The sequence below is a fragment of the Lissotriton helveticus genome, chromosome 7 (genome assembly GCF_964261635.1).
Source record: "Lissotriton helveticus chromosome 7, aLisHel1.1, whole genome shotgun sequence".
In the NCBI taxonomy this organism is placed as follows: Eukaryota; Metazoa; Chordata; class Amphibia; order Caudata; family Salamandridae; genus Lissotriton; species Lissotriton helveticus.
Genome location: NC_136068.1, coordinates 124,146,851 through 124,172,915, shown reverse-complemented (window position 1 = coordinate 124,172,915; position 26,065 = coordinate 124,146,851). Strand labels below are relative to the sequence as shown.

Here is a 26,065-nt window from a genome sequence, read left to right as displayed (position 1 = left end):
CTTCCTCTGACAGTGTGCGCGATCTCGAGCCCCCCTGCTTGTTGAGGTAATACATCGTGGTCGTATTGTCCGTCTGCACAAGCAAGGAGTTGGTCTGGAAGGACGGATGAAAGGCCTTCAGTGCCAAGTGAACAGCTCTGAGTTCCAGGAAATTGATGTGATACGTGGACTCTGTCGGAGACCACGTTCCCTGGATCTGTAGATGGTCTGAATGCGCTCCCCAGCCCAGGAGAGACGCATCCGTAACGATAGTCTGAGTCGGGATGTCCCTGTGGAAAGCAACCCCTCTGAGGAGATTCTCTGCTGAGCACCACCATCTCAGGGACTGTTGGGCGTGAAGAGACAACTGAATCCGGTCGTCCCAACACCCTTTCCTCTGGTCCCACTGGTCCTCCAAACATTCCTGTAGCGGCCTCATGTGTAGGCGCGCGTGCGGAGTGAGGAAGATACAAGAGGCCATCGATCCCAGTAGAGAAGACACCGTCCTCACTGTTGTAGATGGAGCAGCTATGAGAGCCTGAGCCTTCCAAAGGATGGATAGCGTCTCTCCTCCGAAGGAGACACGCTTGCCGACAGCGTATTGATGGAGGCTCCCAAGTACTGCAGGCACTGCACAGGAATCGGGACAGACTTGGACAGATTTATGTGCAACCCCAGACGGTTCAACAGGACGGCCGTCCTGTTGAAGTGCAATTGCGCTTCCTGGAAGGTGGAGGCTTTTATCAACCAATCGTCCAGGTACAGGTAGACAAACACCTTGTTCTTTCTCAGGTGCGCTGCTACCACAGCCATGCATTTCGAAAAAGTCCTGGGTGCAGACTTCAGTCCAAACGGTAGTACGGTGTACTGATAGTGATTGGTGCCGACGAGGAAGCGCAGAAACTTCCGATGTTTCCGTGCAATGGGCACATGGAAGTACGCATCTTGCAGATCTATCGCGCACAGCCAGTCTCCTCTCTGCAGCTGAGGATAAATCTGGTGCAAAGACAGCATGTGAAACTTTTCCCTGCGAATCCACTTGTTTGCTTGTCGCAAATCCAGAATGGGTCTGAACTCGTTCTTGTCCTTCTTCTGTACTAGGAAGAAGCGTGGAGTAAAGACCCTTTCCCCTTTGAGACAGAGGGACGTCTTTTATCACCCTTTTTCTTAACAGGGTATCGGCCTCCGCCTGGAGCTCGCGCAGTTGGAACTGCGAGCCGACCGGTGGAATTGCTGGAGGCGGGCTGGTGAAACTAAGTCTGTATCCATTGCAAACAATAGTCAGCACCCACTTGTCCTGAGTAATGTTTCTACACTCTGCCAAGTAATGTTGAATGTTTCCCCCCCACCGGAGCGGGTAACGGATGAAGGGGAAGAAGCACCTCAGGGCCTAGACCCAGCTGGGCCTTTGGTTGCGGAGGAAGACTGTTCACCACCTCCGCCCCTCTGTCGCTTTTGGAACGGTTTCCGCTGGAACTGCTGCTGCTGTTGTTGCTGTCCAGCCTGTTGACCTTGCCCTCTGCCTTGCGCCCCGTACCGCCTCTGGAACGGGCGGAAGGTCTTTTTCTGTTCCTTAGGCTTTTCCAACCCGACAGCCGTCAGGGTTTCTGCCTCCGCCTTCTTGCGGGCCATCTCGTCGTCCGCATGTTTCCCGAAGAGGGTCTCGCCCGAAAAGGGTAGGTTGGCAACTCTCTGCTGCGCCTCGGGCTTCAAGGATGTAAGACGCAGCCAGGCGTGGCGCCTCAGGTTGACCCCATGGCAGTACCCGTGGGCTGCCAAGAGGGAAGAATCCGCAGCCGAACTTATCACCTGGTTGGAAACCAACAGACCTTCAGCAAGGATCTCTTGGAAATCTTCCCTTTTTTCCCAGGGATGGTGTTCCGAAAACTGTTGGAGGGACTCCCACAGAGCCCGATCGTAACGTCCCAACATGGCTGAGGCACTCGCGGCCTTCATTGATGTGGAGGCTGTCCCGCAAACCTCCTGCCTGTCTAATCCATCCAGCGGCTCTCCTTGTCAGGAGGCACTGTCGATGATGGTGGTGTGCTGTTTTCTTGCCGCCGTCACAATTACCGAGTCAGGCGTGGGATCCAACAGAAGAAATGCTGTGTCCGAGTCAGGAGCCTTATATTTTTTCTGCAGCCTTGAAGGTGCCGACCTCGTAGCCGCAGGAGTGAGGAACAGCTCCATGGCAGGTTCCACCAGCCCAGGCACCAAGGGCAGCAAAGGGCGAGACAACTGCTTCTTGTGCAGAGTTTCGAAAATGACAGAAGTAAATGGTGCGGGCACAGTGAGCGTGATGCCCAGCTTAGTCGCCCCTCGCAGCAACACATCCTGGAAGGAGACTATGTCGTCTACTGGAGACACCTTCGTCCGAGGGGAGTCCGACAGGGTAAGTGAACAGTCCCTGGCACTGGAGGAATCCGTGTAGCGGGACTTCGACCGGTCCCTCCTGTGGCGCCGTCTGGATCTTGTAGAAGAGCGACGGTGACGCCTGGATCTATCCCTCCGTCTGGAGCGAGATCTCGACCTCTTCGGCCTCGGACGGTCCACGGGCTGTAGCGGAGGGCGCTGTGGAGGCCTAAACGGGAGCCTAGGTTGCGGTGGCCCTGTAGGCGGCGTCGGGAGATGTGGTAACGAGGCAGACCTCGGCGGAGGTGGTGGTGTAGGACGATGAGGAGGAACAGGTGGTGGAGGAGGCGTCGGGTTACGTGGAGGAGGGTCCTTGGGTAACGGAGGAGGTATAGGTGACCCCGGCTTGGAGGGCGAATAGACTTGTGAGTACTCCGAGCCTAGAGCCTCTTCCCCTCTCTTTCTTTTCTTCGCCTGACCTGAAGGGGGGACCTAGAGGCCGTACCCCTGGTAGCCGAGCGACGGCGCCGCCGCGACCGTGGGCTTGTGGGCACCAAGGTCGCAGTCCTGGCCTTGGAACGCCTCTTGGAGGACGATGCTTTCCTCCTCAACGCTGAGCGCCTTTTCGACGTCGATGACCGCCGTCTCGACGTCGAAGAACGTCTTCTCGACGTCGATGATCTCCTTCTCGACGTCGAACGTCGAGTCGACGTCGATGGTGAACGACGGTGACACCTCGACGGCGAGCGCCTGCTTGAACCCTCTCGACGTCGATGATGGCTCGATGACGAAGCAGTCCTCGATGTCGACCTCGTCAGGGGTCTCGACGTCAATCCCCTCGACGTCAAACGTCGACGTCGCTTCGGCCCAGAGCCCTGGGGAGACCGTGGTCATTCCTCTCGACGCCGACGTCGAGGCTATCGACGCCGACGGAGACCGGTGGCGTTTTCTGGCCTTCTCCTTACTGGGGAGCCCCCCAGAGGCCGCAGCATGGGCAGAGGAAGAAGCCCCTTCCTGCTCAGACCCACCTTGACCTTGCTGCTTTCTTTGATCCAGTCCTTGGAGCCTGATCTTCTCTCGGTCCTTCAGGGTCCTACTGGAAAACTGCAGGCAGATCTCACAGGTCCCAGGAACATGGGAAGAAGGGAGACACAGGATACACACCCTGTGTGGATCAGATCTTGCCTTCTTCCTGACACACTCTGGGCATTTCTCAAATAAGGAAGGCATATTTGACAAAAGAGCAGCCAAAACCACCAGAAAACTCCAGTAAAGTAAAGAAGAAGCAAAAATACGTCGAGTGAACACACTTCAAAAGTGTCAAAAATTACACAAAACACCCTAAAGGGAGAGGCTGCATTATTGTCTTTAATTTTCTCTTAAGTGTCTATGCAGGACTGCAATGAAGACAGCTTAAGAGATTATTTTTGATTGCTCCGGGGTCCACGCACATGGGCGGGACTATTCACTAGATTATGACTATACACAGACATCCCCTACTACAGAACTGGAGTTACAGGTAGAAACTATATCATCTCTCATAGGGGATTTCCATGTATAGTCATAAGTGCAGAACAGAGTAGCAAGCTCATTACCGTGAGCGTGGTGGAGTAGACAGAACAATAACAAGAAGAGAGGGTCAGGCAAAGAGATTTCTGAGGGAAGTCTGCTTTTCTTGGGCACCTGTCCCAGCATCAAATTCAAGACAGTAATGTCTAGTGAACACGTGGACTGACCTCTATGTACTAGCTTTGCAAATATCTGCCAATGGGATGTTATTTCTGTGGTCTCCTCAACGTTGATAAACTTCTCAACGTCAGCCTCTGTCCCTTGCGTCTAAGCCTTGACGTCAATCAACTTCTCGATGTTGATCCTGCACGTTGCCATTTGGACCTCGATCGTTCCCTTCGTGGTGATGGCGAGTCTGAGTCCATCAACGTCGATGCACTCCTCGACATCGGGTGGCAATGCGATGTCTTGATGTTGAGCGGCGACGTTTGTGCGACGTCGAGCCAGCCAAAGACGCCGAATAAGTTGGCGCCGTACCTCCTCTCAACGTCTATCTCCTCGACGTCGACCAGGACCGATAGTGTTATCTCCCTGAAAAACACCTCTCAGACCTTCCAGCTCCACTGGAGGGTGAGGGAAGAGCCCTGGTGAAAGACTGAACTTTCCCTAGCTCAGAGGTCCCACCTGCTTCTTGCTGGCATCATCTTTCTTCTCCCCCTTGAAGGCAAATTTTCTCTCTGTCAGGCAGGGTGCACCTGGAAAATATCTTGCAGATATCACAAGAGGCAGGAAGGTGTGAAGAAGGCAGCAGATTATACAGACCTCATGGGGGTCTGTTTTGGCCTTTTTCCTGCCCCAGCGAGGACATTTTCAAACAGAGAAGGCATTTTAACAGAAAAATGCCTCAGTTCCTGTCAGAAAAAGACACAAACTATAAGAGGGAGGGAAAAGATATCAAGTGCAGCTGAAATGACTGATATAGAACTCTAATTTTTGAAGAAAAAAAACAAAAAAGGTTGAGTTCAATGCTCCACGGGTCCGGTCCCAGGAGTCTTAAAGACACAGTCTCCTTTTTTCTTCCTCTATAATGGCAGCAAAAGGACTACACTGTCCGGCACAGCTTTATCCTTTTCTTACTTGCCAAAAGGGATTTGTGAGGGATTTTTTCTGTTATGCTAAAAAATGGTCATGCATGAAATGCATGTTTCCTGGGTCTATTTCCCTTTTGTTTCAGCAAGATAAAGGATTTTGACCACTGTAGCCTAATCCTATAGACTGCATTATAACATTCTTAATTGACTATGTAGGCCTTCCTGAAGAACGGTTAACTTCAGCACTTAAGATATATTGGAAAAAGTACTCCGGGGTCCCCCCAGGCGAGCGGGACTATTTTACGCTAATGACTATACATGGAAATTCCTTACGAGAAATACCTAGTTTGTGGAGGAGATCTAAGGTGATGTGAGTGTGGGCTAAACACTGCTATTTGCTTGCACTGTGTAACAGCCAGTTGTTGATGTATGTGAAAACGTAGATGCCGTTGCTCCGGAGATGAGTGGCTACCACTGTAAGGCACTTGGTAAAGGAACTGGGATCTATAGTTACCCTGAAGGGCAGAACACTGAAATGATTATGCTGTACGCTTACCAGATCGTATTCATAAATATTCTTTGAGACGTGTTGACCACAAGCGAGAATTGATTAACCAACCCCTCTTACATATGGCCGCTATGCACGGACACTTGTATTTTACAGATGGAGCCCCTGGCTGGTAGACGTCGACTGAAGCATTTCTATTGATGATGATATGCCAACTCGCATGATCATTCACATAGCTACCCATTCATTTATAAATAATACGGTGCTGACAAGTACCCACCTATGAATTTTATACAGTACACGCCGCTTAACAATGGCCGCCGAGGTATAACCCTTCGACTTCCTGTAGTGCGCATGCGCAGAATCTGTCTAACGTCTACTTCCGTAGCCAGAACCAAGCGTCCCTCTTACAGGACCCGGCGCGACCACGTAGCAGTACTCGAGGATCAAGTAAGTGACCGCTGAGTGCTTGTGCGTGTAATCACTATCTATACGCGTAATGACCCGATTCACTATATCGTGTCTCACTGCTTTTCTCCAGCCCGTGATTGTGCATCGAGTAATTGAATTACGGCATACCTCGAAATCCATTCGGGTAAGTCCTAATCCTTTTCCATTTTGAGTAGCTATCTCTAAACCTATCTACTCGTGTACTGATACAATATTATCGTATAGATCACGGAAGCAAGACAAGAGGATTAACAAGCCCTGTGGCCAAGCAGTTTCAATAACTAAGTGGAGGGACTTGCTAAGACCTACAAGTTATACTACACTACTACCGGCTTTTCCATTTTGGGATCCTGCAACTTATGATTACCAGAGAATAAGCCTTGGGTAAGCATGATTCCACGCACTAATCATTCACTAAGTCATGATCCAATCTAAATGCCCCTGACAATACCTTCTCTAAATAGGTCCGTCCAACCTCAACCTTGAGAAGTGTCTCCTTTCACCAGCAGACCCTTATTAATCCTTCAAATCGACTATGGTAAGTAGCTACTCACCAGGCCCATAACTACCTTTTTTAAGATATCCTGGTAGTACCACAAATTCACTTCATTATTTCTCTCAATAGATCCCAGCACTCCAGTCCTGGAGAGACCTCATATCAAGAGAGGGTCGAAACGTCGTCGATTTCATAAAGGGAGAGCTTCCAAATTCGATAAAAATAATTCATTGTACTACGAACATTTAGCTCCTCTTTTTTGTATTACCAATAACCATTTCTCCTTTTGTTTAAGTCACTTTTTAAACGCTCTATGCACCAAAGTTAGGTTATGGTCACTTCACTGGGGGTCACTAAAATCACTAGATACTGTACATATTGTGGATATTCTTTTGCGTCACTCCTTTTGTGTCGTACTTTGTGTAAATTCTGTGATTATGAAATAAAATGCACTCACTTCGACTGAAGTGAGCAAGACCAGTAGATTGTCATGTGGGCTTTATAACATCTCTAAAAATTACAATTAATTTGAAAGATTTTACATTCTATCATCTGTTTTAGTTTTTATGATTAACTCAAGCAAGATATGATAGTCTTGCATAAGTCTATAATGTTCTCCGAATGAGTTCCTTGTGAACATTGTTTATTGCTTAGTACACTTACCAGAAGCCTGAGGTAGAGCCAATGTACAGGGTGGATCGGGATACAAATATAGGTGTCCTTTAGGTCGAGGGGGCCACAAAGTCGCCTTGCTGTAATAGTGGAATGACATCCTGGAGCCTGACCATGTGGAAATTCTCCCATAGGATGTACTTGTTGAGGGACCAGAGTTCTAGTATGGGCCTGATGGACCTGTCTTTCTTGCGGATCAGAAAGTACAGGGAGTAAACCCCTATGGCCCCCTTGAGTAACAACATGTCTACTTCCTTCTGGACAAGTCACTGTTGTTCTGGTGAGAGGGTGTGTTTGTGGGGTTGGGGGAAAATCTGGCGGTGGTGCACAGAGTGCCAGGCAGTAACCCTGTTCTACAATGGACAGAAGGCATTGGATTTTGGTGATGTTTTGCCATTGAGCGAGAAACCCCTGTAGGCATTCCTCGGCTGGTGTTGTGTGTTGGGGAGGAAAGGAGAGAAAGTTACTGTTTGGTGGGGGCAGCTTCCTTAGCCGCCCCACCTCTGCCCGACCCTTGGAATTGTTCCCCCTGTATATGTGCTTTTTTGTAAAATAATAAGTGCTGGTGCCCAAAGTGCTGCTCAAACACACAGTGCTGGCGCTATATGAAATGTCAGAGACAAATAGCAAGGGTGAGCAGTCCTGAGTCCACCTCAGTCCTCTTTAATCGCAGCCAGGCCCTCCCTGCCCCGTTGTCTCACTCTTACAAATTTCTGCTTTCTCTCTTGGTGATGGACCTAACATATTTCTTTTCCTCAGTCTTTGCATTTTGCTTGTTTTTTCCTCTGTTGATCTCGGGAAATGTCTGGTGTCAGGAATTAAGTGCCACTACCCAAAAATAAGTGCTGGTGCATCCCTCCGGCAACCACTGGCTCAAATTATGCACAGCCTTATATGCACCCTTGGAATTACCCCAGGAGGCTTGAGGCTGTTGCCTCTGTAAGGAGGTGAAGGCCCCTAAGGAGGTGGCTTTGGTGCTGCCACAAAATTGTAAGCGACAAAAAGTTGCACCGGCGTTCGGAACTGGAGAGTTCTAATTGCTTTGTCCGTGATGAACAAGTTACTTACCTTCGGTAACGATATATCTGTAAGAAACAGTAGTTAGTATTAGATTCCTTACCTTAGAATAACCCCAGGCGTCAGTCTGGATCCGGAAACTTTTGCGTAGCAGTACCCCTGCGCGTCGGTAGGCGTCGTCTGCAGGCGTCCCCTGCGGCTCCGCGTCGTCGGCGTCGTGCGCCGTGATGACGTCGCTGGAGTATATAGACGCCGCCTCCGCGCGCTGACGTCAGTTCTTTGCACACAGCTTTTCCGCGCCAGAACACGCAGAGCCATGTGAGAACTAACACTGGTGCCATTTGAAACTAGGGCCCTGAAAGGGATGACCTTAACCCTAGGTATCAGTTCGCAGAACGGGGAGGACGGGTGGGGCGGTAAGGAATCTAATACTAACTACTGTTTCTTACAGATATATCGTTACCGAAGGTAAGTAACTTGTTCATCTGAAAGAAACAGGTTAGTATTAGATTCCTTACCTTAGAATAGATACCCCAGCAATACCAACCCCGGTGGTGGGTCTGCGAACCAATACAAACCTACACCAGAAAGTCCTGGAGGACCGAACGGCCAAAGAAGCCATCCCTCCGGACTTGACTGTCCAGGCAGTAGTGCCTCGCAAAGGTGTGCAGCGAGGCCCACGTAGCCGCCTGGCAAATGTCCTGCAAAGGGACTCCCCGGCCCAGGGCAGTAGTAGCCGCCGTGGCCCGAGTGGAATGGGCCCTCAGCCCAACAGGAGGCTCCTTCCGAGCCAAAGAGTAGCATGCCTTGATGCAGAGGACGACCCACCGAGAGATGGTCCGTTTCTGTACCGCCCTTCCCTTCTTCTCACCCACGTAGCCAACAAACAGTTGGTCATCCACCCGGAACTGGCGTGTGCGATCCAGGTAAAATGAAAGCGCACGTTTTGGGTCCAGACGATGGAGCCGCTCTTCATCCTTTGAAGGATGCGGAGGCGGGAAGAAGGAGGGCAAGGTGATGGACTGCCCAATGTGAAAAGCAGAGACTACCTTGGGCAGGAAAGAAGGTCTAGTCCGAAGAACCACCTTATCAGGATGAACAGACAAGAAAGGAGGTTGAATAGAAAGAGCCTGGAGCTCACTCACTCTCCTGGCAGAGGTGATGGCTACCAGGAAGGCCGTCTTTAAAGTGAGAAGACGGAGAGGACAGGAATGAAGGGGCTCAAAAGGAGCGCACATCAGGAAAGTCAGAACCAGGTTCAAGTCCAACTGAGGCATCACGAACGGAGTTGGAGGATACATGTGCGTGATGCCCTTCAAGAATCTTAACACAATAGGGGACTTGAATAAAGATGGCTGATCAGGGAGCCTCAAGAAGGCGGAAAGGGCAGAAAGATAGCCCTTGATAGTGCCCAGAGCAGAGCCCTGCTGGGCAAGGGAAAGGAGGAAGAGGAGAACCTCAGACAGAGGGGCAGAAAGGGGATCCACAGCCTTTGCTGTGCACCATGCCACAAATCTGTTCCACCGGCAGGCGTATACCGACTTTGTGGAGGGACGCCTGGCTGCCAGAATGACATCACAGACTTCAGGAGGCAAGTCAAATGGCCTCAACTGTCGCCGCTCAATCTCCACGCATGGAGGTGGAGACTGGACAGGTTCGGGTGGAGGACCGTCCCCTGCTGCTGCGACAGAAGGTCCTCCTGAAGGGGCAGGCGGATCGAGGGACCGACTGTCATGCTGAGTAGCTCGGGATACCAGTATCTTCGAGCCCAGTCCGGAGCCACAAGGATAACTTGGGCCCGGTCGCGCCTGATCTTCTTCAGCACTCTGGGCAGAAGTGGTATAGGCGGAAAGGCGTACAACAGACCGCAACTCCACTCGCGCCGAAAGGCGTCGCCGAGCGAGTGCCGTCTTGGAAACTCCAACGCGCAGAACTGATGACATTGCGCGTTCTCTTCTGTGGCGAATAGATCTAACCAAGGCTCTCCCCATTGCTGAAAGAGGCCTCTCGCCACGTCCGAGTTCAGACGCCATTCGTGATCCACCGAGCACCGACGGCTGAGTTCGTCCGCCCTGGCGTTCAGAGAACCTGCCAGGTGTTGAACCGTCAGAGTCACGCCCTGACGTTCCAGCCATTGCCAGAGACGCAGAGCCTCCTGGCAAAGGGTCCACGACCCCACACCGCCCTGTTTGTTGCAGTACCACATGGCGGTGGTGTTGTCCGTGAACACCTGCACTACACTCCCGTTGACAAAGGAGAGGAATGCCTTCAGTGCTAGGCGAATCGCCCGTAGCTCCAACAGGTTGATATGGAGCCGGGACTCCGCCGGAGACCAGATGCCTCTGATCTCCGCCTCTCCCAAGTGGCCACCCCAGCCCTGGAGGGACGCGTCCGTCACAACCACGTGCTCCGGTTGGGGAAGGGAGAGGGATCTGCCTCTGACCCAATCGCGGTCCGTAAGCCACCACTGCAACTGTCTCGCAGTGCCCTCCGAGATCAGGACATGGTCGGATAGGTTGCCCTGATGCTGGGCCCACTGAAACTTCAGGTCCCACTGCAGAGCCCGCATCCGCCACCTGGCGTGATGCACCAGTAGGATGCAGGAGGCCATCAGCCCCAGAAGCCGCAGCGTCAACCTGACCGAAACCCGGGATAACGGCTGAAAGATGGGAATCAGAGCCTGAATATCCCGGACCCGCCGTTCCGGGGGATAAACCCGAAACTGCGCCGAGTCGAGAACCGCTCCGATGAAAAGGAGCTTTTGAGAGGGACACAGGTGTGATTTCGGCACATTGATGGAAAACCCCAGCTCGTGCAGGAGGTCTGCCGTCATCTGAAGGTGGTGGACGACTGTCTGGGGCGAGCCCGCCTTCAACAACCAGTCGTCGAGGTAGGGGAAGACTGAAACCCCTAACCGGCGCAGATGAGCTGCGACCACCGCCATCACTTTCGTGAACACCCGTGGGGCGCTGGTAAGGCCGAATGGGAGCACGATAAACTGAAATTGCTCGTGACCAACCGTGAACCGCAGGTAACGCCGGTGGGCCGGCAGGACGGGGATGTGAAAATACGCATCCTGCAAGTCCAACGCTACCATCCAGTCTTGTGGGTCTAGAGCAGCCAAGACCTGAGCCAAAGTCAACATCTTGAACTTCTCCTTCCGGAGGAAGCCGTTGACGTTCCGCAGGTCCAAGATAGGACGCAGGCCTCCCTTGTCCTTCTTGGGTACCAGAAAGTAGTGGGAGTAGCAACCACACCCTACTTCTGGCCCAGGAACGCGCTCGATGGCCCCCTTGGCCAAGAGGGCCGTAACTTCCTCCTGCAGAAGTGTCAAGTGGTCCCCCGACACACGGTGGTTCTGCGGTGGCATGGCTGGAGGAGTGGACTCGAAGGGGAGGGCATAGCCCCTTCGAACGAGCTGCAGCACCCACCTGTCCGATGTTATCGCGCGCCAGCGGGAGTGGTGATGGCGAACCCTGCCACCCACTGGCGTCACGTGAGCCCGAAAGCTCGGACTAGGAAGGCTTGGATGCAGCAGCGGAGGGAGGCGTGGACTGACCACGCCGCTGGCCTCTACCGCCACCACGGCGGAAACCACGGCCGCCACCGCGCTGGGGAGCGTTCTGCGGCGCGTGGCTGGCAGCACGTGTGGGACCGCCCCTCCCTTGGCCACGAAAGGGGCGAAACGAACCCGTCTGCTGGCGCTGGGTCGAAAGACCCAAGGACTTGGCCGTGACCCTGGAGTCCTTGAAGCGCTCCAGCGCGTGGTCCGCTTTGTCACCAAACAGGCGACTGCCATCAAATGGCATGTCCATGAGTGTATTTTGGACGTCTGGCGAAAAGTTGGCAGATCTCAGCCAAGCATGGCGACGAATCGCCACCGTCGTGGACATGGCCCGTCCCAGTGAGTCGGTCGTGTCCAGACCACAACGGATCGAGTACCGCGCCGCATCCCGGCCTTCAACCAAGGCCCGGGTGAGCTTGTCCCGCACTTCCTGGGGGCATTGCGGCAAACACTCTTCGACCGTATCCCACAGGGAGTGGGTGTAGCGGCCCAAGAGGCACGCGGTATTACAAGACCGCAGTCCAGCGCTCAAAGAGGAAAAGACCTTTTTACCAAACTGGTCATACCGCTTCGATTCCCGATCGGGCGGAGCCGACGGAAATGCGGACTGCGAAGTGGAGGCCTGGATCACCAGACTCTCCGGGGAGGGATGGGTGGATAAAAAGGCAGGGTCGTCCGAGCATGGACGGTGACGCCTTGCAACATTCCGGTCAACCGGTGCACCGGAAGCGGGCCTGGACCAGGTGCCCAAAAGGACATCCGTCAGGGCCTCATTAAACGGCAGCAGAGGCTCCTGGGGGCATGACTGCGGTTTAAACACTTCGGTCAGAATGTTCGGTTTGACCTTCGCGACGGGGAGCTCAAGGTGCAAGGCCTTGGCAGCCCTCATCAGGACCACCGAATAGGCAGCACCTGCCTCAGACGCCACAGGGGACGGGGAGACAAACCCAGGGTTGGGCGACTCGTCCAGGCCACTGGCATCACCCAGATCACCTACCCAGTCCACATCATACTGGCAGGCACGGGATAAAGGGTCCTCAGACCCCTCCCAACCCTCTCCATACTCATACTCATCCTCATCATACCCATATTCTGGGTCGACGATATAGACATCGGGGTCAACGGGCCCCATCGGCGTCGGATCCGACGTCGGCCGACGCCGGTCCGACTCCGTGTCCGGAGTCGGGGAGGGAATGGGGGTGGCGCCGCGCGGCGTCGGTGCCGGCCGGAGCCGACGGCGGAGTCGCTGCACCACGCGGAGGCGGTACCACGGGTTGGCCCAAAGGAACCGACGCCGGAGAGGCCGGGAGACCAGCCGGCGACGAACCTGAGGGACCCAGCGGCGCCGGGGCCGGAGCCACCGGCGGCGTCGGGGCAGAAGCACCCGAACCGCTCGGGCCCCCAGATGGGACCGACGGCCCCGCAGGCGCCGTAGGCCCCGCCGGAGGAGACCTCGCCCTCATAGCAATGAGGAAGGCCTCGATCTCCTCACGCGACGCGCCTTCCCCAGGGACCGACGGGTATGGGGTAGACGGCGTCGGTGACCCACGCGGGCCCGCGGGGGTGGGGCCACCCGAGCCCCCGGCCGCATCACGCGGGCGTCGGGGGGAGTCGGGGGTGCGATGGCGACGCCCCGACTTCTTGTGCTTACCTGACGAACCGGAGGAATGGTGGCGACTCCCGGAGCGCCCATGGCGGCTCCGCGATCGTTCCCTCGACCGCTCCCTCGACCTCCGACCGGACCGGGACCGCTCTCGACGCGGGGCCGACACTCGGAGCTCGAGAAGCTTGCGGGACCGCTCCCGCCTAGCTTTTCCAGTCAAGGCCCGACAGTCGACGCAGGACTCCACGTCGTGGTCCGCGCCCAGACACCGGAGGCAGAGTCGATGGTGGTCGGTGACCGACATCATGCGGTCGCACTCGTCGCAACTCTTAAACCCAGGCATCCTACCGGCACCGTAGAAAGATGAAGTTTTACAAACACTTGGTCAAAAGACCGGAGTACTGCTCTTCGGATCTGCGCTAACTGGCGCGGAAAAAAGAAGAACTGACGTCAGCGCGCGGAGGCGGCGTCTATATACTCCAGCGACGTCATCACGGCGCACGACGCCGACGACGCGGAGCCGCAGGGGACGCCTGCAGACGACGCCTACCGACGCGCAGGGGTACTGCTACGCAAAAGTTTCCGGATCCAGACTGACGCCTGGGGTTATTCTAAGGTAAGGAATCTAATACTAACCTGTTTCTTTCAGATTGTGACTTTTAGATTTTTCAAGCATCTGATCAACTTGAGGCCCAAAGCGGTGTGCCCGTTGTTTGTACTGATCCAGGAGGTGCTCGACCTGGTCTCCTATCTTGTCCAACTGGGCTCGATGTCATGTTATTTGGATTTGTAATGCACAGCTTATCACCAGAACAGATCCAGGCGCTAGAGCAGGTGTTTAAATCGTCTGCTGGAAATTAGTAGAAGAGTCAGGTCTTCAGCTTCTTGTGGAGTTCTAGAAGAGAGGAAGAGGCTCATATGTATAGAGGGAGGTCGTTCCATGTTTTGGGTGCGAGGTAGGAGAAGGCTAGACTCGATTTTACCTTGACAAAAAAACACAATCTGCCAATGGGTAGCAGATTGTGTAGCAACTAGTTTCCTGCCACATCGATTTTCTTACTTTCTTTGTCTGGCGGCGATGCATCACCAGTACCCTGTGTGTTTCCCTGTTTATGGGAGGTGAGCACAACCAATGAGTGTTGTGGGAGCTGACCTCTGATGGAAAGCGGGTCCGTGAGAGAGGGCTTGTATTTTTTGTCAACCCTCGTGTGCATATCTTAGCCTTGACTAGTTTTTTAATGACATCCTGCAAAGGCTAAAGCATCCCCTTGAGCATGGGTAAAAACTGTAGAATGCTGAGTGTATGAGAACGTTGCTAGCAGGAAGTCATCCTTCTCTGCAATGGTGTGCAGGTCTACCTTTTGGAAGGTGGTTTCCCTGTGAATGACTGCATGGTAAGAGGTGGTATGGTCCGGAGGGGAAGGCTTAGCAGGATAGAGGTTGAGTCGTTGTCACCTGGGGGAACACTCTCATAATCATCCGAGGGTTCTGGAGCAAAATTGGCCATTGTAAGGGTTTACGTGCTGAAGACTCCTCCCATCACAGGATGAATGGGTTGAGCCCTGCAGGGAAGGAGTTGAAAAGTCCTGAGTCCACCTCAGGCCTCTTTAATTTGCTGCCAGGCGCTCCCTGCCCCGTGTTGTGGTGGAGCGGGCAGGAGGTGGTGAAGGTGTAGGAGAAGGAGAAGGAGAAGGAGAAGGAGGAGAAATATGCAGTAAAGCGGGTAAAGGGAGCAGCGGACTGGTGCCCCTATATTGATACTTTTGCAGCTTGGGAGGTGGAAGACGCTTCAGTGCTAGCTGCTCCTCAAAGGTAAGCTTCCTAATAAACAGTCTTTTTGATAAGTGTCCAACTCTTCTTGAAGACGTTGTAGAATCATTAGTTAGTCATCCCGGAGTCTGTCATGGATGGTTAACTGGGTGCCGAATGCTGTTTCGGGTTTGAAGGCGGTTATGACGTTGGCCGTTGTTTCGGCATGGAAGCCTTAGTGTGGTGCCGATCAAGGCTGGGATGCAATGGCGGAAAGCAAGGCTGGGTCCCTGATTGTTGGTTCGACGTCTGACCCCTGGGGGTGGGGTGGTGGGTAGTGGTTCGGGGCGGGCGGGGGGAGGTGACCTGATAATGGGAACTGAAACTGAAAGTTGCTGTTTTCTGCTGTTGGTACGGAGTGGGCTATGAGTCTGTTGTCTCAGAGTTCAATGGCAACATGGGTTATGGGCTGAAGGCTGCAGCATGTTCGACATCTGCCTCAGCTTCCACCCCTTCTTTGACATCCTTACCGAAGATGTTGAGGATATTCTTGTCTCGCTGTTGTTTTGTTCCATGGCAAAACAAGCAAGCTGACGGTCTCGACGGTTCTGGACAGTCTCTTTGGCCCGCAAGGCGAGGTATGCATAGCTCATGTGCATTATCAGTCATAGGAGGAGTCACTGTACATCATGACTAGCGAGACATCTTTGAAGAACAAGCATTTACAATGCAATAGGTCTCGCAATGACATTGTTTTGAGCTATTGGCGTTGAAAATATTATTGTTTTTCTTCTTCCCCCTTCTTGAAGCATTAATCAAGTAATGGCGTTGTAAATGACAAGCCCCCAGATTCATCAAGAACACATTTTGCTAATCCTTAATAGCGAAAAATACAGAATCGCTATTAAGGAATAGCAAAATGCTATGCATCAAGAAATCACTAAAAAAAATAGCAATTTCTAATAATTCCTGAATTGTGACTCGCAAATTTGCTAATAGCAATTAGCGATTCTCAAATTGAGATTGCGATTTCAAGGGTGCAGGGGTGTCCAAAGGACACCCTGTTGCATCCCTGAAATGATGTGTGCACATATGTTGCGCACACACATGCCCTTAGGGCATGTGTGTGCCGAACATGAAAGTTTGAAAAATGCACTTTAGTGCATTTTTCAAAGTTTTTGCAAATTACAAAGAAGTTGTACTTCATGGTAATTTGCGTGCCCTAATAGCGAATTCGCTATTTTTTTCACTTTCATGCATTGCATTTAAGGAATCTCAATTTGAGATTCCTTAAATGCAAAGAATCGCAATTTAGCGAATTCTTAATTAGCGATTTTTGCATTTGGCATGATGCATCCCAAATGCAAAAATACCGCTCGCAAAGGGCCAGATTCTCAGAATCTGGCCCTTTGCGAGCGGATTTTTGTTTGATGAATCTGGCTGAATGTCTTTTACCCCCTGTTGACCCACGCATACAGACATACATAGAAACCGCACTAAAAACGGGCACACATGCATGCACACAATGAGAAACACACGCACCCCGTGAGACAAACACACTAATACATAGAGGCACAAGGGTGCACGGAAGCATGTGATCACACATGCGGGCACACTGATACTGTGGGTCTGGCAGACTGGCCGACACATCCGGCAACTGTCACACTGAGTCGTGGCGCACATATGCTGAGAAAAATATTTTAATTATTAAGCTCAAGGTGCTCACTGTAAAAGTCAAGACGAGTGGAAGACTGTTGTGACATTATAAAGTTGAAACAGAGGAGTTACACACATCTGCAACACATGCTCAGCCTCCTGAGCTAATTTTGTGTCAAGAACACATATTCTGGAGACCTTGACCCGATGCACTTCCATTGTGAGCTTGGGGATGCTGATGGTAAGTGCTGCACTTTCCAACATCATCCTGAGGCCCGGTGTGGGTGTTGATAATGATGATATATAGACTCACCATCTGGAAGAAGCTGTAAGTGCCCGGGGGAGGTCGTGTATATCCCAGAATGTCAGGGGCCACCAGCTTGAGAAGTCAGGAATGCAAGCAGCCATTACCACCTGTTGCTCTGAAACATGTGCAGAGTGTATTAACTGCTTTGCAGCTTTGTGCCTTGGAGGGCAGCTGTCATAGGAGCCTAAAGCTTTTGGAATATATCAATTCACTGCAAGAATCAGCATTTTCTCAATAGTTATTGCGAACATTGCAGAAACTCCACCTGAAGGTACTTGAGCGCTTTACATCACATGAGGTCAGATTCATTTTTCAATTTTCAGGCACAGAAAGATTAAGTGGTTCGCCTAGAATCACAGACCGGTGACCAGATGCCAGAACATGGTTCCCCAGTTCCAAAGTCGGCAGCTCTGGCTCTAATCTCTGCTCTTCAATGAAGATAGCCTTACTTTTTTTCGATAAACGCGAGATCATAATGAAGAAGTGACCAAAACTTTACCTGAAACAAGTTGGCATTCTGGCTCTGATATAGCTGGGAAAACATTGCTTTAAAGTTAGCAAGCAAGCCTAAATTTCAATGTGCTAATAACACGTTTACAAACTCTACTCGAGAGAAGTGCATTTGCCACTAATACTGTGCCCATCTTAATTGTTTTCAAGGGACCAACGTGGCATGTGACACACCTTCAGACAGCCCAGGCATTTCAGCACAAGGGATCAGAAATCTGCGATTTGCACTCTTGCATTAACACGGAGAGAGATGTGCGGCTCCTCAGGAGAGTAAAAATACTGGATTACACTGCTTTTCCCCAATATTTCAACCTGCCTAGACTTGAAAATATAGGCCAGGTTGGTACGAACCTTTAGAGTGCAACCCTACTTATAACATTTGTCAAGTGGACAACCTTTCCTGGGCTCTAATCAAAACCTGCATGTAATGTAAACAGAAACTCTAATTGAAAGGTCATTGGCAACCTGAGCCCGCGTGTTGACCTCAGAAAAATCATAGATGAACATTATTACTGTATTCACAAAGGACAACAAAATAACACGTCAAGCTTCAGAAAAAAAACCCCCTGTTGAATCATGGACAAATAATCAGAAACTCCGTACTCAAGCTTTTACTTTTTACGGAGTAATAAACGCACGCCCTCCCTTGTGTTTTAATTTTAGGCCGTTCATCGCGCAGCCTGCATTTTTCTAATAATTAACCTCTGACAATCTCCTAAATTTATTTCAATTTTTGTTAGGTACAGTGCATTAAGCAGAAGATGTCGGGAATTGTGAGAGACAGATTACAGACATTGGAAGCTAAACGTGTAGGCGCCACGCTTCGGGACATAGGCGGGTCTATTGGTGGAATATGTTCGGTTTGGATGGCTCTGTCTGTAGAGGAAGATTTTTGTAACAGACAGCGTCTCCTGGAACACAAGAGGTGTTTGCATGAGACTGCGGGGTGATTGTTGTTTTGCCTACGCACAGCGAAAGTGTGATGGTGGCTTCTAAGCAAATGATTGTTAAACATGTGCAGCATGCAGTATTGTGAAATGGGACGTATGGCTGAAAGTGACGTATGGGATTCACTTTCCTAGCACAGGAACTAAATCGCTTAAATAGGAGAGATGGTAATTAATAAACAAGAATCAAGAAATACAATTGTTCTCGACTATACACAATATATTGGTTTTGTCAATATTATTTAGCCATGTTGTACAGCAGTGTGGCTGGCGTACAACATGACTGAAAGGAAGGAAGAAAAATTTCCCCATCTGCCAATATAGAGCTGGAAAGAAGATAGCGCCTGGTCAGCGGGATCCCCGAGGCTCAGCTGACAAAGCCTGTCTTTTCTCTGGATGAGCCTCCCTCTCAGCCGCCCTCGCTTGCAAAGCGCCAGCAGTGCGCGCACTGGGGCTGCAGTGGCATTGTTTCCACGGGTCTGAAAATCCTGTCAGCTTCTGCAGGTCGGAGTGGCATGAGCCAGGAAGGCCCGGGACAGACTGTCTCGTGAAATGTGGCAAATTAAGAACATGAGAGATTTAAGACAAGCATTACACGTAAGCGAAAAAACAGATGGCCCCTGCATGCGCAGACTTGGACGTGAAACAAAACCACGACAAGTAACCTGATACTACTAATCAGAAAAAGATGCCCCCCCGTAAAGATAAGAAATTGCTTAGCAACAGCTGCAAAGTAGAAGATCCTGTCCGAATCGGCCGGACGAAAAGAGGAAAGGGCGGCACCAAAAAAAGCTAATTTCCAATGGCAGGCCACCGTTTAGAATAACTGGTGGCGCCAGCCAATGAAAAAGAGAAGCGGGGCTTCAAGTCCCCTTCTAAAATCGCCTCGTTAAAATATGTCTTGCCAAGCGAGCAGCGCATGCGCGCTGCAATGTAAGGCGAGACCTAAAAACAAGTTACACATGTCAGAACCCAACACTAAAAGGCAGTATGCAGAGCATTTGTATCTACAGCTACACAAGCCAAGAACATATAGTTACAAAGTAAATAAACATTATTTTGAAGTATAACTATTGAAGTGTTTTATGGAATCATCTTGTCCACAAGGATTATTTTAAAGGTTATGAATTATGAAGAACCCAAGATAGAATCTTTGAGGTACTAAAAGTGTTTTCTGCTGTGTATATGCAGCACGAAACATATCAGCACCTACTCTATATCTCAAGCACACAAGACATGTCTATGGCTTTAAGGCCTAAGGGTGACTGAGTTGTGGAGTGTTTTGTACTCAGGGTTATCCAAGTTCTATTTTAACTGCCAGTAGCATGGGTAGGGAATCTGCAGTGTATTTGTGCTGCAAGGTGTTAGACAAACTGGACTCTCATTGGAATTGTGTTGTTTTTTTGCCTTTTGCCTTGAAGGCGAATATGTGAAATTTTATCTGGAGTTTTTTCACAATGCCACACGGTATATAGCAACATTTTATTTTCAATTGATGTGTCTATCTGAATCAATCGCCCTCTCTTTAACTATTTTGCATCATCCCATATCAACCTCTTTCCAGCTCTCAACCCTGGATGAAAGGCAAGAAGCTACAGTACATTTTTCATGGGTTTAGTTTGCTGATCAGCAATGCCTTGGACGCTCATGACGAGCTCAGCTCGTCATGGAGTGCCCATTCATTTCAATGGAAATTACATTGAAATTCAGCAGGAAGCTTAGCATCCAAGTGGTTAAGAAACCCTCTATGGTGTGCACATGCAGCAGTACTAAGACCTTAATAAGTTCAAGTTACCACGCTGGGCTTCTAGGTCTAAAGAAACACTTTCCATAACCTGCATACAACTTGGAGAGTATTTCTCAAGCCACAGGATGCACATTTCTGCCTGAACCCTTCACAATTTAAAAATGATGTGCATTTTACTCAGTGTTTTTCTCTTCCCAAACTAAATTGCCCAGTTCCTTATCAGACTCTGAATTTTCATCCTTAGATGTTTTTAAATGTTGGTTGGCTCTACTTCAGATTTTCTTTAAAATCGACAAGACAATCTAAAGGTGAGATGGGGTGGGCTGTTTGAGGTAATACGAAAGTTGGATTTTGGGCATGCCATACAGAACACCCACATTTTAAAACATTATAAAAAAAGTATAACAAGTGTTCATAGTATCTAAACTATTTTAGATAGCAAGGTTCTTTTTAAGGGGCACTGAGATCATCTAAGATCGGTAGGGCTTCAAAAACATTTGGGAAATATGACGCCATTCATTATTTCATGGACCATTGGGAAATCCACATTCAACGTTTAAAAGGACTTCATCAGCACACCCTCTTGATTCCCAAAAATGAATTTACCTCACAGCTCCTGCCATTAAAACATTTCTGCAGAACACTCCTAAGACTCCAGTGGTGAAAAATCATACATACCTCAATAGGACATTTCAGTTTTCCCAATTGCTTTAGGACTTTCCTTAGTCTTTCCCGCTCTTCATTTTCACTGAGACCCTCAGCATGCATGACATCTGGCTTTTAATAGAAAGGAAAGAAAATTAATTAAAGATGTGCTAAATGTGAAATGCTCAACGACTGCACCGCCCATTGAACGTTAACTTGCTAAAGAATGTGGGTACGCTACTACGTGACAAGGACGGTGAGAGACTCCTTATGAACCAGCTACTCGTCCTTGTTGAGTGAACAGCATCCAGTACAGTGAATATAAAGCAGTGTAACCAGATTAGAGAAGGAAGGGCCAGGGCAATCACAAGAAGACAAATTACCTTGGCTCATTTCTTATGAGGCAGGAATTCTATGCATTAGTCCAACACATCTGACAAGCAGCAGAATAGCTGGTTTTGCATTATTCTGCCTGTGGCCTTGATTTGAAGAGATGATTTACCCAAAAGATTAACGCCCTTCATTCATCCCCACTACTGACCTGGGAGACTCATTGTGACCATTTTAAGTATTACAATGCTAACATATAGAGAAAGGCTTTAACACAATTAAAACAGCAGCATTCACATCATTATTAAAGATCCAAAACCCAGCTAATCAGAACAACGCAAAGACTTCATCTCTTGCCACCCAGGCCACCATAGTTCCGATTTGGAAACTCAAATGTTAAACTAATTATTGTATATAGGTGAGCCTGAGTTGGGGTAGAGGGAAGGACACTGTGAAAGTAAGAAAGATACCAATACTGGAGAACTTGAATTACAGGTAAGAATCTGTTTTTTAATATATTGGATCATTCATAGATTCACATAATTGAATCAGAATAGCAAGTATTAATTCAAACTCAGCATTATACACTGATTGGAGGGTAACAAAAGCTAAACAAGCCTACTGTATTGAATTAGATGACACAAAACCACTTGCCCTATTGCTACAGATCTTTGCACTGTTGAATCTATACAGTAATGTTGCCTGTTTTTTCATGTCGCTGCCATGCATATATACACACAAAAAAGAGTTGTGGGTGAAGCTCCACGAGAGCTGTAATAGAAAGGATAGTTTAATGTTCTGGAAAGTGGTCAATTCACCCTTCCTGAATGATGTGAACTCTGGCCCCAGTATTGAGGTAGCAATTACAGCAGAGGGATGGGTCTCTCACTTCTCAAAAATATTCTTAGCTGAAGGTGTTAACTCAAATGAAAGCGGGGAGGGAGTTATTACATACACATCACCTTCTCCTATTGAACTATCTTTCAGTCACGATGAAGTAATTAATGCCCTGTCATCCTCGCAATCTGGCAAAGCCCCCGGGCCGGACGGCGTACCCTTGGATATCTACACCCATACTCAGGAGCTCTGGTCGCCAGTACTGACCAGCGTAATTGAAGCAGCTCTAAAAGAGGGTCTTGTAAAATCTTGGTCAACCTCTACCCTGCTGCCCATTTTCAAGAGGGGTGACCGCAACAATCCCGCATGCTACAGGCCCATTTCCCTCCTGGATTCTCTTGGTAAAGTCGCTGGTCGCTTGATCCTAGATAGATTGCGGGCCTGGTCTGAGGATAACAACATCATGACAGACCTGCAATACGGCTTCCGGGAGGGCCTGGGCACTGTGGAGCAGGCGCTGAATTTCTCCCTTCTTATTGGAAATATGCCCAGGCTAAGGAAGGTAATCTTCACTTGGTCTATGTGGATTTGACCGCAGCTTTTGACTGTGTTTCACATTCAAGGCTGTGGTCAATCTTAACAGAACTGGGCGTAGACCCACCGATAATATCCTTCCTACGCGAGCTGTATTCGGAAGCATCGGCCAGGGTGAGATTTGGGGTGAACGGTGAGCTTACTCCCCCTTTTGCAGTCACCAAGGGAGTTAGACAGGGGTGCGTCCTGGCTCCCTTTTTATTTAACCTTTACACGAACGGTCTCGAGAAGGCCATGCTAGAGGGGAGTCAGGACCTACCAGCAATCGCCCGTCGTCCCATTCCTGCTTTACTTTACACGGACGACGCGGTGATCATGGCGCGAACCCCATTATAACTTCAGATCCAGTTAAACTCCTATTGCAAATTTACGGCTTCACTGGACCTAATGGTCAATATTAAAAAAACCTTTGCTATGCATTTTGGTAAAAAGACAGCCAAGCAAAATCGATACTTATTGAAGAAGCCAAGTTGGACTGCACCAAGACATACCCATATTTAGGTATTTTATTTGATAACACTTCTTCTTGGAAACCGGCCATTGTTAGTAGGCATCTCTTATTTTTAAGAGCTACTTCTGCCCTTATTGCTTTTGCATGTAAAATAGGGAAGCCTCCCCCAAAAGAACTTATGCAAATATACTATGCAAAGTGTCATAGCGTAGCTCTTTACGGTGCTGGGGTGTCGGGATACGTACCCGTGGACATCTTACAGAGGGTAGAGAACAATTGTATTCGTTTCTTGTTGGCCGTCCCACAGTGCTCTCCAACGTTTGCTTGCCATGTCGAATTGGGCATGGATTACATTGCTGACCATATTAAAATTCAGCCAATATTACTATGGCACCGTATTTGGTCAACGGAGCAGTGTAGTCTAACACGTGCGCTAATCTCAGACTGTTTGGGCCTAGACAATTGGTCAGATATTCCGTGGCTGTCCTTTGTACACAACTTTCTTAAGGACTTGGATCTTTCTATATATTTTAAAGAACCTGTTATTTTATCTACTATTACAAGAAAGACCTTGAGAATGTTATGTTTGTCACATTTAAGGGAACTACGCATAACCCAAGAAATTAATAAAGTTTCAAACCGACAAAATTTAACTATTCAATGTACTCAGGGCATTCAACCGTATCTCACCTTTTGTCTGACCAGCTATGAAAAATATTTGTTGACACGGTTTAGGCTCAATATGTTTTTCCGTTTGGTTACATTTCCAAAGAGACAAGATTGGTCCACGTCAATTACCCAGTGTCCTTGTGATGGTATTTCTGAACAGTCCACTATTCATGTATTTCTGTTCTGTAAATTTTATGAATCACCTCGCAAGCGTTGGATTATTCCAATATTGCTATCCCAGGGTTTGCGAAGATGCCGCCCTGCCCTTATGGTGTTACAACATCTAGAATCTGTATCAAATGCGAAATGCATAGCTATGTTTCTTAAAAACTGCTTGAAAATTCGTCGCAAACATGATCAACTGTAGTTCCAGTGTTTTACTAATTTCTATGGCTGAAAACAGAATCGTCTGTAGCAATTATGTCTGGTATTACACAAGTATTCGGCGGAATCAAAACATTTTTTATCCAACAACTGTAGTTATGAAAGACTTTACTCTGTTAATGTAATATAATGTTTAATACTATTTTTATTGTATTTTTATGATTGTGTATGAAACTGTATATCATGATTAATGATTTTATGATTTTATCTTGTTTTTAAAATCGAATAAAGCTTTCTACTACTACTACTACTACTACTATACATACAATGTACTCACAGGAGAAATGGGCTGTAGATGTAGACATGTTTTTTTAAATAGACTTTCATTTTCTCTTGACCAGAATGACCTTCTTCTTTATGACACAATTCTATAGCTGAAGACAACCTGTGAGCTATACTTTGTTTCGGCAAAGGACGGTTCTTTTTGTGGGTGACATTGCGCCACAAGTGGTTGTCCAGGCTTCCTAATTGCTTGATTGTGTCAAAATAAAAATTTCAAACATCTTTTAACATCAAAGTATGAAATGCTCTTTCTGCCACAGAACTTGGGGTATGAAAATATGTTTTGAAAATCACTGGCTCATTGAGAGGAAAAACAGATGGTACTTTAGGTATAAAATGCAGGTTTGTCCCTATGATGACTATGTCCTCTCTGAACTGGAGGAATGGTTATTTGATTGTAAAGGCTTGAATTTCACTGACTCTTCTAGCTGGTGTTAGGGCTAAAAGTACTACTTCCAGGAGAGAATATTTAGTTGAGCCCTATGTATTGGCACAAAAGGATATTCATTAGCTAAGATAGCGCTACATTTAGCTGCCATAGAGGTGGCGAATGTATTATTAGTGGGAAGACTCTAAAGAGACTCCTAAGGAACTCTTGAACAAGTCTTTAAAGGTCAAAGGGAAGGTTAGCTCTGTGTACTTTCCATACATAAAATGACAGCCAGATTAACCCTGACTGTAACTCAGACGTACCTTGTTAAATGCTAGAATATGGTAATGTTGGTTGAGGAAGTTAAGAGATATATACGATACAAATAATGCTCAGTACACCAGATACAAAAACGTTTCAATATTATTGTGTACGTTTTATGAGTAGAAATCCCTCTGGACAAGATTTCTTTATAGTCCTCTGGAATGTCTGGTAGTTGAAATTGATTGTCTCCAGGTTTCAAACTGAAAAATTGAGAAAGCATTAATCTGGATGGAGAATCTGCTCATTGCATCAAGGCTGCAAGGTCTGGAGTGGCTCAACAGTATTTAAGGCTTTTCCGAGAGAAGAAAGATGGTGAACCAGTACTGCTTTGGGCACAATGGTGCTATTAGAATGAGAGGACATGGTTCCCTTCTCATTTTCTGTAACACTTTGAGAATTAAAGAAATTAGAGGAAGTGCTTATGCACAGGTCTCTGACATATTCATAAAAAATGCATCCCCCTCCACGACCCTGGCGGGAGTGCCTGCTGGCAAAGTACTGGCATTTCCATTTTGGTTGGCAGCAAACAGCTCAGTTTTGTTTTGTCCCAACAATGAAATACAGTTTCCAATTGGGTTTAATTTAGCTCCAACACCCCAATGTAGTCGTTTCATTCTGGGGCAGAGTACTGAGGAGTATTAAGTAACTGCCCTTCCCCCTGATCTTTATTTGTATCTCGAGAGGGTAGCAGAATGGGTTGAGGTGCCAAAGGAGTTACTGGACCTCATCTCTGTGGTAAATGCACCAGCGTGAAGGGTGTTGTTGGTCTCATTTGTGGTCTGGAACCCAACGGAGTTGTAGGTTTCAATGGCTGTCTTTTAGGATTAGGAGGAGATGGATCTGGGAAGCCCTTACAGTAATAAGTAAGCATATGACACAGGTCCTTGAACAAGGGTAAGGGCACCTGCATCATCTCCTCCCACATTGTTTCTTCATATGTGTCCAATCCGTATTGCCATCCCTCATCATTATCATGATGAAGGTAAAAAGACTGGTTAGCCTCTAATGTCCGGGTTCTCTA

The 26,065-nt window shown here is 48.7% G+C and overlaps 1 protein-coding gene across 2 annotated transcripts in view; it reads right to left on the bottom strand.

The window, feature by feature from the left end:
• Positions 1 to 26,065, bottom strand: part of ZNF512B (zinc finger protein 512B) — a 280,648-nt gene that overhangs the window by 30,532 nt on the left and 224,051 nt on the right. For both annotated transcript variants that reach the window (XM_078651662.1, XM_078651663.1), the window contains one exon: positions 20,837 to 20,935. In XM_078651662.1, the coding sequence (XP_078507788.1) occupies positions 20,837 to 20,935 (99 nt within the window). The remainder of the gene's footprint in view (positions 1 to 20,836; positions 20,936 to 26,065) is intronic.